Source organism: Peromyscus leucopus, chromosome 5 (genome assembly GCF_004664715.2).
Source record: "Peromyscus leucopus breed LL Stock chromosome 5, UCI_PerLeu_2.1, whole genome shotgun sequence".
In the NCBI taxonomy this organism is placed as follows: Eukaryota; Metazoa; Chordata; class Mammalia; order Rodentia; family Cricetidae; genus Peromyscus; species Peromyscus leucopus.
Window position 1 is genome coordinate 42,007,458 of NC_051067.1, and position 13,420 is coordinate 42,020,877.

The following is a 13,420-nucleotide window of genomic DNA, read 5'->3' on the forward strand; positions in this document are numbered from 1 at the left end:
AAGCAGCAAGAATATAAGATGGAGGAAATGGAGGAACTTTTACATTATCACAGTAGTATTCTTAATATGATTATTTTAAATGTTTCTTCTTGATTCCTGTGGTCCATAAAATTCCTCTTTTACTTCATCTGTCATTTGCTGAGAAGTTGGTTAAGCTATCACTCCTGAAAGCTTATACTCTTTACACTATGTGAAGAGCTCTGTATGCAGTCTTGTGGTTATATAGCAATTATCCGGCTTCCCAGTTGAGTAAACAGACTCTCAGAGGGGTTAAGTGAATTGCCCAGTGGGACACAGCTCTCCAGAGTGTGGCCCATGTGAGGCAAGCTTGTTCAGTCACTGACTGAACTGGTTGTTTAGAGTTTCTGCCCTTTCCTATAACTTGTATGTAAGTATTTCCTGTTAGTGTCCAGCTTCTTACCCCTATGGTCTTTGAAAGATTGACTTTGTTAAATCTTCTCACGTCTGTGTCTTTGCTGGTGCTCAGCTTTGGCTCTGTGACTCTGATGCCTCTTGTTTTGCAGCTTTGGAGACATGCTGTCCTTCACTTTGACGGCCTTTGTGGAGCTAATGGACCATGGCATCGTGTCATGGGATACATTCTCAGTGGCGTTCATAAAGAAGGTAATGTAATCTGTGCTTTCCTAAGCTCAACATTGGTTTGTTTTTTACCCACACACAATTCTCTGCATTATGCATACTTTATAATTGCTTTCTTTAGTTCTTTATGTTGAAAGATGGAATGATTTTAGTAGTAATATATATGTGGGGAACAGAGCCCTCAAAATGCTGTATGAAAATTGTATTTTTGTCCCCACAGAGATAATAAATGGTAGCATGTGAGAACCTAGAGTTAAGGAGAAATCAAAGTTCTCTGCTCCAATTTGCACAGTATAACTATAGATCTTAAGCCCTAAGCACAAGGCAGAGATAGGGCTGACTGGGAATGATGTGGGCTTTTGAAATCTCGAAGCTTACTTTCAGTGACACACCTCCTAATCCTTTCCAAACAGTTCATCAGCAGGAGACTAAGCATGCAAACGTATAAACCTATGGGGACCATTTTCCTCCAAACCACCACACTTGCCTAAGGGCTAACATTACTTGTTTTCCATTTGGTGTTCATCATGGGGAGGAACTACTTTAAATTAAAGGCAGGAGAGAGCCATAGTTTCTGGAACAAGGGTGTTGGCAGTGGAAGCCCTTCAGGTCTCATGTTTATTTAAGGTAAGGGCTAATTGGAAGCTAAGGGACTTCTTGACATACTCCTAAATTTTTCCTTTTCTGTGTCTATGAACTTAGAGGTTAGGTAAGTAAAGGAGAATCGTACTGTTGCTGATTGGCAGAATTGCTAAAAAGAAATGATTATTGATCATAAAGTCAAAAGTATACTCATGTTACAAAGCATTCATCTGGAACTGGTAGGGACTGTAGGCAATATATTATGAGACTAGAACATGAATTTCCATGTCTTGTCTTTCTAGAATAAGCTCTAGAGAAACAATTGTACACATGAAGGAACTGGGTTTTCTGGAACTTTATACTATAGTCGGAAGTTTCTCTATGTCCCACCCAGCCCATGGTTGGGACAAATATCTCTCACTCACAGTCCCGTGGCTGCTTATAAAATAATCACTCAGAAGCTTGTATTAGTTATAACTACTTGTCCATTAGCTCAGGCTTATTACTGACTATCTCTTACACTTAGTTTAACACATAATTCTTATCTGTGTTTAGCCATGTGGCTTGGTACCTTTTCTCAGTTCTGCCTTGTCATCTTGCTTCCTCTGTGTCTGACTGGTGACTCCTGACTCAGCCTCCCTCTTCCCAGAATTTTCCTTGTCTGCTTGTTCTGCCTATACTTCCTGTCTGGTTACTGGCCAATCAATGTTTTATTTATCAACCAATCAGAGCAACACACATTCACAGTTTACAGAAAAATATCCCACAGCACTTCCCCCCCCCCTTTTTTTTAAATCTAATCGAAAAGGAAGATTTTAACTTTAACATAGTAAAATTACATAAAACAAAACAGTTGTCAAGCAAGAATTACAGTTATAATATCTAGTCTACTTGTATTTGGCAAAATTAAAGAAAATATTCTTTCTATCCTATATTTGTGAGTCTAAAGTTTCATATCTATTTTCTTTTATCATAACCAATGAAAATTATATCTAGTCTTCAACTACATACACCAAAGACCCCAGAAGGATATAATGTTACCTAAGTAAACAGGAAATGCATTGTAAGCAACTTCCAAAATTCTGGAAATGACAGAGACAGCTGCCTGACAGGACAGTCATCCAAAGTTTCTCTGCAATGTTGAGGCATCCTTATTCAGCCCACAGGCCTAGAGTCTCTCAGTCACTTCTCTCAATGTCCTGTAGAATGTCTGGCAGTTTCTTCTGTGAAGCAGGAACCTAAAGGACCATCTTGCCTTGCAAAGTTCAGTGGTCACCTTCCTATTGGTTCTGCATGTCCAGTTGATACAGCATTTTGTCAAGCAGTCCTGGCAAGAACAGTTTCTTGCCCAAATGGCTATTTTTCCCAAGAAGAAGATAAACTCCATATAGAATGGCTTCAACACCCATCTTCCTCTTTGAAGTAAATCAGTGCTGCCAGGAGCAGATATGTCTCATTGTCCAGGAAAGTCTAAGTTTTTAAAACATTTTAAATGCCATATTCTGTAGGTCTTTGAAGTATTTGAAGATTACCTACCTAATAAAATATATCTATGTATACCTAGAAAACTTAACTAACATGACTATAAGTTTGACTATCATAGAAGACTAATTATTAGTCTATATTTCTTAATTATCCATTACAATGGATAACTCATAAAATGAGTTACATAAACATAATATCTTAAATGAGAGTGTATATATATATATATATATATATATATATATACACACACATACAGTATAACAAAATTAAATTTCTATCAATAAACTAAAATCTATGGCATTATAAAACATTTCAAACATGCCAGGCGGTGGTGGCGCACGCCTTTAATCCCAGCACTCGGGAGGCAGAGCCAGGTGGATCTCTGTGAGTTCAAGGCCAGCCTGGGCTGCCAAGTGAGCTCCAGGAAAGGCACAAAGCTACACAGAGAAACCCTGTCTTGAAAAAAAAAAAAAAAACATTTCAAACAAATTGTTACTCATTATCCTATCATATCTATATCTCCTTTTCTTCTTTAGAAAGATATTGCATTTATAATCAACCCCCTTTAAATAAAAATAAACATCTATAAACAATATTTTGTGAATTTGGGTGTAGCTTCTCATACTACTTCCTGATGGATAGGGTTGCTGGCAATCTTATGGGGAGCCTGAGAAAATTAAGAAGTATGGTCAAGTCGTGACTGGAGTAATCTGTGAGGCTGCATTGTCTGAGCCAGTTGCCTTGAAGCTGATCTGGATGTTGGAACGTCTGGAGACCTCTCAGGGGGTCTTCCTTGATCAAACCATATAAGCCTGGAAGCAATCCACAGGTTCTCATCTTCTGTGGAAACAAAAGCAGATCCTCTTTCTCAAAGCAACATATCCTTAAACATAAATTTTGAAGTCAAGATACATTTAATAAATAAGTATATATATTTAACTTAGCAGCCTTTACAATCAAATGTCTTTCTGTAGTTAAAAATCCCAAAGACAACACAATCCAGATTCTCTGTGTAATATCCACCTTTATGTGGCTTATTTTTTATATTACTTTTACTGTCTCTTTAAAGACTTTATTTTTTAAAACTATTTCTTTATATAATTGTCTATATTAATTTTCTTCTCTCTCCCAAGCCTATGTACATTTTTACACACACTGTAAACTATTTAAAGTCTTATTCCATCTAAATCTGTCTTATTGTGAATCTATTGCTTTAAACTGCAGTGGCTAGTACTGAAGCAAAAGCCTTGGCTGCTGACTGCTTACTTCAGGTTTCCAATATGATGGTGGTACATTTACCACCAGCTCTGGGAGCCATGGGCACCACCAACTCTTGGAAGCAGTGGGTCAATGCCTCCATCAGAGCAGCATGTAGCCCAGAAACCATTTTTTTGTGTGTGTCTGTGCTAGCAAAAGCTAAATCCGCCATGCAGTGCACTGCATGGCTTGGAGACACCACTGCACTACTGCAGCAGGAATCCGCCATGCTCTACTCAAGCCCACAGGCCATGAACCCACTATACTGTAGCTCAAGTCTGCATGCCATGGTGTGTCTGTACCTTGGTGTCTATATCTCGGCCCTCATGAGTCATGAAGTAGAAAGCTGTTCTTAGCTCAATTTTAGTATTTCTTTTTAAGTACTCTCAAGTTTTAGGTGGAAAGTCTTGCTACCACATCTGGGCGCCATTATACTTACAGATTTTTTATCACTTTCTCAATGTATAGAAGGCTTTCTTTCCTAGTCCAAATGTCCGGTTCATCATGTGTCAAAGACCCTCTGGAGAGTGACAACACTGTCCTGAGTAGGAGTTCCTGGAAATCACGTATGCTCACCGACATTAGCTTTCTGGGTTCTCACGTAGTTATTGTCTTCTTCTTCTCCTCTTCCCCCTTCTCCTTCTTCTTCCTTCTTTTGTGCAGCTAAGCCTAGCTTCTCATGATGAGGAGTGAGGACAGTGGCTCAGAGGTCAGCAGGGTCATGGTGAAGGAGAATCTCCTCGGCCAGTGGTGTGGGCCAGAGTTCTTTCTTCTCAGCCACGTCTGTGTTCCCCCACAGTCACAGAGCCAATAGGTGGTTGCCTATCGGGCACTGTCCACTGTGCCGCTCTCCCTGGCCTTTCCAGCAGAATCCAGGATTCTTGCTTCCCTATGAGCCACCTCCTCAGCCAGAAAAAGATTTATTTTTAAAAGGAAATCTTAGAAGGTGGAAAACAGAAGGAACATAGTGACATTTTATTTAAATATATTTTCAAGTAAAATGCTCCTTGTCAGAAATAAGAAATAACAAAGTTTTGTTTTTTAAATGATGTGAGTTAAGTGATCAGAGACAAAGGAAGTAATTTAGTTTTCTAACTAGCTAGAGAAGCATTCATTTTTAAAAGAAAATCTTAGAAGTTGAAAACAGAAGGAACATAGTGAAACTTGATTTAAATATATTTTCAAGTAAAATGCTCCTTGTCAGGAGTAAGTATAACCAAGCTTTGTTTTAAATGATGCGAGTTAAATGTTCAGAGACAACAGAAGTAATTTAGTTTTCTAACTAGTTAAGATGATTTCAATTTACTTTAAATTAAATTTAAAATCTCATTTAAACTACAGATGCAAAAGCTAACTGTCCTGGCATTTTAAATCAAAACTGAAGTATTTTTAGTAGCAGCATATTTCATATATTGTTCTCAGTTCCATTGCATTGCTACTTAGATACGAAAATTTGGAAAACAGCAGAAAATTAGTTAAGTTGTGTAAAGTTAACTCTTTTTATTCATTAGCTGGGTCAGATTCAGCATTCTGAGCACCTGGACTTGTGTGCTGGGACCTTTTCTAAACAGAGGTTTGTCTTGACCAAACCCAGCTAGGAAACCCACAAAGCCACCTCTCCCTGCGGTCTATGGTGGCTTCAATGCCAGTTCACACCGGTTTGCAGAAGCAGCGCTGCCCTGCCAGCCTCTGCCTCTTTTTCCTACAACTTCATCTTTGTCAGGGTGGCTCTAGGTTCTAGCTTACAGACTGGCTGCCTCAGATCACATTTTACAATGCCCTGACATTCGTCCTTCCATACTGAGGTGCAGAATGCAGTTGCTTTCGTAAAGACGTGGTGCTTAGAGAAAGGGTGGGCAGCCGTAAGAAAGAAAGGAGAGAATGGAACATTCTGTGTTAGGAGTTGGTTTCTTCTCAGCCAAGAAAAACACCAGTGCTTTGTCTTGGAGGGAAAGCCTCATACACAGACTCAGAGGACCTGGCTCACCCTACAGATACTGTCCATGCCGAGGCAAACATTCAGGCATTTCTCTTCTTTCCCAATGAGTTTTGTCTTTTGAAACCTGGAGAGATTTGTGAGTCTCTGCAAATTTGACGGTGCAGCTTCATGATCACTATGGATGGCTTTTTAAAGTTTGGATGACATTCAAGAAATTTGAGACCTATAAAGCATTTTCGCTACCATTGGTTGATATTCCTTAGATTCTGTGTGTGTGTGTGTGTGTGTGTGTGTGTGTGTGTGTGTGTGTGTGTGTGTGAGAGAGAGAGAGAGAGAGAGAGAGAGAGAGAGAGAGAGAGAGAGAGAGAGATATGCAGTGTGTGGGGGGTGTGAGTACATACATGTGTGGTGTGGATGTATATGCATGTGTGTTGTGGGGAGGTCAGAGGTCATCTTTGAGTGTTGTTCCTCTGGAGCCATCCATCTTGGTTTTTTAGTCTGGGACCCAAAGCTTGCCAGTTAGGCTAGGCCAGCCAGCCAGTCTCGGGGGTCCACCTGTTTCCCTTTCCCCAGTGAAAGAATTACGGGCCCACACCACTACACCTGGCTTTTCACATGATTCTGGGGACCAAACATAGGTCCTTATGCTGGTGAGACAAGCACTGTGCCCCCTGAGCTGTTGCTCCAGCCCTGGCCCTTTGCATTTTGAAAGTAACCCAGCATTCCTCTTCCTTACTGCTTTGCATCAATGAGTGGCTTGAGGAGTTGAACGCAAACTTATTACCAACTCCTCCACTGTCACCGTCTTCTGGATATAGATCTGCTTTCCCCAGTCTGTGCTGTGCCTGGCTGAGCTGGCTCACCTGCCTTGCTGAAGCTCAGTGGTGTGTGGGGAGAAGCTGAAAGGTCCAGGAAGCATTGTTAATCTTGTGATGGGGGAAGCACTCTAGAACATAACCAGGTGATCTGTCATCTTCTGTCGCTATAGTCTTATCTATAATTGACAAACTGGGCACAGAGGATGTTTGCCCTTTTGCTGTTAAGGAGTTTGTCTGTGGCTTCCTAGAGGGAGACAGTCATTACATTGGCTTAGATCACTCCCTGCTGAAAGTATTGAGGTATTTAAAAGTCTAGTTACAGCCACTGGTAGATAACAACAAAAGGAAAATGTGGGTTTCAAAGCACAGTTGATGTTTACCTCAGAACATGTGATCCAGTAAACTGGGCACATACTTTCTACCAGACTTGTGCCCAACTCTGGGTTTATGTAAAACGCTCCTTAGATGAAATGTTTGAGGGTTGCAGAAATGGTTGATACTCTGTGTCAAAGGAGAGCTGATTTAAAGAAAAGAATTATGAAGAGTATTTCTATGAACGTGAGCAATGAGGCACCTAAAATGAAGTACGGGTGAAGATGCCAATGCCTTACACGAAAGTAGAGATCCCAGGCGATCACCCCACTCAGTGTCCCATTGTGTGAGGAGAGAGTTAATGTTCTGTGAAGAACTTAAAACCTATTTTAAGAAGGTATACTTCATTGCAGAAAACATTTGAGAGGACTTGCTGAATATTTGGAGGAAATAATTATTGTCAGAGGATATTTATGGAAGTAAGTGGTGAATTTCCTTTTAATGAAAAAGTTGACGAGGCTAGAGAGATGGCTGAGCAGTTGAGAGACTGGGTGCTCTTCTAAAGGACTTGGGTTCAAATCCCAGCACCCATGCTGCTGCTCACAACCATCCAGAACCCCAGTTCCAGGAGATCTGACACCCTTTCTGGCCTATGAGGGCACCAGGTACACAGTGGTGCCTAGATACACATGCAGACAAAACACCCGTATGCATGAAAAGAAAATAAAAATGAAAAGAAGCTTGAGCATTGGAAGCCAGGCATGGTGCCTCATGCTTATAACTCCAGTTCTCACACCAGCATCGAGAGGCCAGGGCATGATGATTACTGTGAATTTGAAGTTACCCTGAGCTACCCAGCAAGACTTTGTCTCAACGAGAGAAAGAGGTAGGGTTTCTGGAAGGCCTGGGGAGAAGGCATTTGAGCCCAGGGGAAACTGAAGGGGGTGCTTTGGGTACAGTGGGTCATTGTTGTGTGGACACATGAAAGCATGTCCAAGGGTGGTGTGTTCACAGGGATGGAGGGTGGGGAACTGGGAATATTAACCAGGAATGGTTATGGAAACTCGGGAAGTGTGACAGTTGGTGAGAAGGAAGAAGTCAGGAGACAGTGCTCTTGTTTCCATGCCATTTAATGTTGGGCTGCTGTGACAATATGCAAAGGATGTGACCTTTTGAGTGCCAAGAATAAGCAATGTGCTTCATAATTCATGCCCCTTTGTCCGTCCCTACTGGATCATAAGGAACCTAAAGTTAAAGCTAGGTTGAGTCCCGTTCATGTATAGTTCTGAATCTACAGGACTGACCAAGTCCGTTGTAATTGGATCTAGTAATGAATAAGTAAATCCTGAAGGAATGAGAAAGGAGGTGAAGGCTGAGGGTGGAGGGACTTGACAGTATCAGCAGCAGACTCTCGGGTGGCACCCTCCCTGCATCCGAAGGCACATTTCAGCAAAGGGAGGCAAGAGGGGATGCGAGAATTAGTGGGAAGAAAATAAGAAGCGTTGCCAATGATCTCCCCTTATGAGTTTCCTAATAGCAGCTTGAAGAATTACAGTGGGGTCATAACAAGTGATGGGGATTGAAGGGGAGGGGAGGGGACGCACACTCTGTCCAGCAGGGACCTCACTTAAGTATTCAGACAGGAAAACTGTGAGGGCGACTGGACTTCCGTCAGTAAACAGTGGATTTAAAGAAAGAGAGGTGGTGTTCACATGGAGGATTTTGTAGATTGTAACAGATGTGAGAATTGAGGCAAGAGCTTGCCAGGGACAGTAAACACATTCGAGTGAGAGGAGCTGAGATGGGCTTTTTAAGGATCTTAAAATCCCCACACACTTCCTGTAGTTCATGCTATAAAAACAGTTTGTGGAGTGTAAAACCTCCTGTCACTGTGGTGCTTCATTACTTCCCATGGCCACGTGGATCTGGTGGGAGAGAGTCAGCCACTACCCCATCCCCGCCTTTACCACTGGCCCTCAGATGGAGACCATGGCATGGTAGCTGGAAACTGACAGGGCCCCTCTGCGTTTTATCAGGTTCAGGAATGGAGGGGGTTTGGAGGAAAGGGGTATGTGACATGGCCCAAAGGGAGAAGCTGGTGTTGACAGAGGAAGCCGAGTGTTTACCCATCATAGACCCAAGCCAGGGAGCTTTTAAGCCTTCCTATGTCGATGTATAATAATCACTCTTTAGTATGAGCTGTCCACAGACAACAATAACTTATAATGAGATCTCTAAAATGAAACGTTTATGGTGTATTCGTGAAATTATTAAGGACACTCCACGTAGTTAAAAGGGAGGTTTATTTTGTGGGGTAACTTACAAGTGAATGGATAGGTAACAGGGTCTGGGAAAGGTGTAGCGCAGTCCTATGATGTTCTCTGGAGAACTCTGCTTGGTCTACCTCCAGCATCCAGGGTCCAGGAACTAAGAGAGCCGGCACCGAATCTCGGGTCTCCAGGGCCCTCTCTTGGCCCCACCTCGTAGGCATGACAGTTACCAAAGCCTCAATGGGGGTTGGAACTTCCAGATCAAAGCTGGAATGGCTACCCACTACAATGGTGCTCATTGTTAGGACTGCTATGAGCCAATATTCTAACCCTGTGTTTTATTTCCCTTTTATATTGTGATTTATTATATTTAGGTTTTACTGATTAATTTCTTAAAAAATATGTTTTACATGCTAAACTATTATTTTAGCACTGCTTGTTTAAGTGACTTCTGTTTGCTATACCTAAGAAGGAAGAGAGGAGTTTACTTTAGTCACAGGAAATTGAAAGCATAGGGATTATATATTTTTTTTTAATTTTGGAATATCCAGAAAGTGGGCAGGTGTAGAACACTTAACTACTTTTAAGTTATATTGACAAGTATGATTTGTGTGAGTCCCCTAAGAACATAACAAAAACACAGTAAGAACATAAAGTCAGGGTTATGTGGGTGAAGGAGCAAGTTAGAACTTGAGAAGGAGTGGCCATTGGCAATGTTGAAATTGCTGTTTTAGACAGGAGGCCTTACTATGAGTCGGCTTCTGAAAGCTGAAACTCAGAATAGTAGTCCTGGGAAATCTAGTAGTATGGTCCTTACAGTGGCGGTCAGTTGTTGCTGAATCCTAACATGGATAACTGTGTTTTGTGATGCTTCATGAACATGGTTAACGCCACGTGTGACTTGTTCTTTTGCGGTATGTTGCATCCTCGGTGCCTGGCTCCTCACTTCTTTGTTTGGCTTTCCATCCATGCATGAGCAGTCATTTGTGCCCTGATTTTATTTTCAGATAGCAAGCTTTGTGAACAAGTCCGCCATAGACATCTCAATCCTACAGCGGTCCTTAGCCATTTTGGAGTCAATGGTTCTCAACAGCCATGACCTCTACCAAAAGGTAGCACAGGAGATCACCATTGGCCAACTCATCCCTCATCTTCAAGGGTAAGCATGCTAGGCACTCTTGTGCCATGTTTCTGGAAAACCATCACCATGATGGCCTGGTAAACACCGCGTATTGGTTTAGTTACATGCACAAAAAAGTTTTGATTTGGTACCAAACCAGGTGCTACTCTTCTCTGTCATCACGCTGAAATGGCACAGTGACTCTCCCCGCTCCACCTCCCCAGTCCCCAGTGCCTAGACCATAGGACACACCCCGCTTTGGTAAAATTTTGGTAGACATTGACTGAGTTTTCCTTCTTATAAGACTTAATAGGATAACTTTTTCCTTAGATTCTCAACAGAGTCTGTCTTACCTATATAATATTTTCTGTGGTACGATGAATATTTTCATAATTATTTTGACATTTTAAATAGGAATTTTTTTTTTTTAGATTTAAAAGGTGCCGGAGAGATGGCTCAGTGGTTAAGAGCACTGACTGCTCTTCCAGAGGTCCTGAGTTCAATTCCCAGCAACCACATGGTGGCTCACAACCATCTGGTGCCCTCTTCTGGCCAGCTATCATATATGCTGTATACATAATAAAAAAATAAAATCTTTAAAAAAAAATAAATAAAAGTTTTTACATAAATTCTTTGAGAATTTAATGCAACGTATTTTGATTATATCCACCCCCCTCCCCCAACTCCTCCCTGATCTTCTCCCCTTGCTACCCACCCCATTTCCTGTTCTGTCTCTCTGAGTCCAGATCTACTCTTCTCTTCCCTTATTGGCACTTTCTGCATTCCTGGCTTCTGTAATTACCAGGTTATATATTGAAACCTAACGATTTGGAGCCAGGCTCCATGTGTGAGGAAGAACATGTGGCATTTATCATTTTGAGTATGGGTTACCTTAACTAAGGCGTTTTTAAAGGGAGGCTTCTTTCATCAATAAAATGATGAATGAATAAAACACATGCATTTTCTTTTCTTCAAAGCCTAATTAGGATGTGGAAGTTAGACAACTACTCTCAAACCCCATCATCTTTGGGGGCTTCCCCACGTTTCTACTCTTTGATAAACCAGAAGGATGCCTCTGATGAGAGCACCACGAGGACTTGATATATTTAAATATTGGTGGCTGCTGGCGGCAAGAAGCATGGTGAGCTAGCTCCCATAAGAAGGGAGGTGGCTAGAAGGTTAGGAAGATGCCTTGTAGAGTCCAGAAATGATTTAAGGAGATGTGTTTTAGAAAACACTTTGGCTGGCATCAAGGTGACCTGGTTCCCAAAAACTCCACCTCTGTTCTCTCAGGTCACATTTGCTTATTCTTAAGAATAAACCCAATTGAACCATGTGGGTGCTGGTCTAGGGGTAATGGCAGGGCTCAACCCAGCTGTTCTCAATACACTGCCGATGCTGACTGACGTTTGTAGTATACGTTGGATGGCAATTCATGTGGAGGTGGGGGAGGGGCGGAATTTATAATCTATAATTGAAGTCAGAGAAGTTGTGGACTTCAGCCTCAGAGACTCAGCTCACTCTCCAGAGGATGGTTTTGTAGGCAGCCTCACTGAAAATGACACTGGTTTCACTGTCTCTGAATGTGAACCATGTTGACTTCACTGTTAGAATTTTTATTGCTGAATCTCAGGGCCCCATTTGCAGTTCACTTCACTGAAAAAAGAGCCCGTTGTTCACCAAGTGCCACGCTAAGGTTGGAGGTGCAGTGTCTGCTTCTGTCTTCTGTACAGCAACCCCGGGAAACGGCGTCTTCCCCGAGTGTGGCTCTGAGGCCCGTGGATTCTGCCTTGAGCCTTTACTTCCTGTTGCGACTTGGCTTCCCTCAGATCTCTGTTTCCTTTGGAATGTCTGCTCCTTCCATTGAAGAGCACATTTTTAAAACAAAAATGCCAACACTTGCTGCTATTACAGTGTTTCTGTTTGCCGACAAGTTTATAGGATCTATAACATTGCCATGGGAACAAAGCTGTTTCCCTTCAGATAAGCCCGGGAATGTTGAGACAGCTACAGCTGCTGTCTCCCATGTATCAGGCATTGAACAGAAATCACACACACACACACACACACACACACACACACACACAATCCCATATTATCTGGTACTTGTTTTTAATTCAGATAAAGAAGAGAGAGTTAGCCTATTGGCCTCATGCACTTCTGGCCGATCTCTTTTGATCAACTAGTAGAATAGTAATTGTGCACCTGCTCTTTCTAGCCCAGGCATGCTGGGAATACATTACCAGTGCTGCCTGCATTTTTTAGACACTGCCTTTCTCATCTATGGCAGGACTGCTGTGTTTGCTTGTGATACTGAGTCTTCCCGTGGGCTGACCCAGGGCTAGCCTCTTCTGACTTCCTGTGTTGTTTGGGTCTTTCCAGGACAGATCAAGAAATCCAGACTTACACTATTGCTGTAATCAACGCGCTTTTCCTGAAGGCCCCTGACGAGAGGAGGCAGGTGAGTCACAGTTCTCTAGTCCTGAGACTGTGATCAGGATTGGGGCTAGTAACTCTCCTTGAAGAGATAATTTCTTCTTCCCCTCTGGGAGCTATCTACAGGTGGGTGCTGCAGAGCAGCCGTGCCCTGCAGGTTGGCCAGCACAAGGGAGGAGAAAGGAGCTGCAGATTCATAAACACTTGGCTGGGGAGGAACGTTAGGAGTGTGGGAGCAAGAAAGCCCTTTCCGGAAGTGTAATCCAGTGCATAGGCTGGGAGCATGAAGAGGTAGAATCAGTGTAATCCAGTGCATAGGCTGGGAGCATGAAGAGGTAGAAGCAGTGTAATCCACTGCATAGACAGAGATCATGGAGAGGTAGAAGCAGTGTAATCCAGTGCATAGACAGAGATCATGGAGAGGTAGAAGCAGTGTAATCCAGTGCATAGGCTGGGAGCATGAAGAGGTAGAATCAGTGTAATCCAGTGCATAGGCTGGGGACATGAAGAGGTAGAATCAGTGTAATCCAGTGCATAGGCTGGGAGCATGAAGAGGTAGAATCAGTGTAATCCAGTGCATAGGCTGGGAGCATGAAGAGGT

The 13,420-nt window shown here is 42.4% G+C and overlaps 1 protein-coding gene across 1 annotated transcript in view; it reads left to right on the forward strand.

Moving 5' to 3' along the window:
• The window catches only part of Elmo1 (engulfment and cell motility 1), a 434,336-nt gene that overhangs the window by 86,928 nt on the left and 333,988 nt on the right, over positions 1-13,420 (forward strand). Inside the window, 3 exon segments of the mRNA XM_028855855.2 lie at positions 525-624; positions 10,271-10,422; positions 12,766-12,844. Coding sequence (XP_028711688.1) covers positions 525-624; positions 10,271-10,422; positions 12,766-12,844 — 331 coding nt within the window.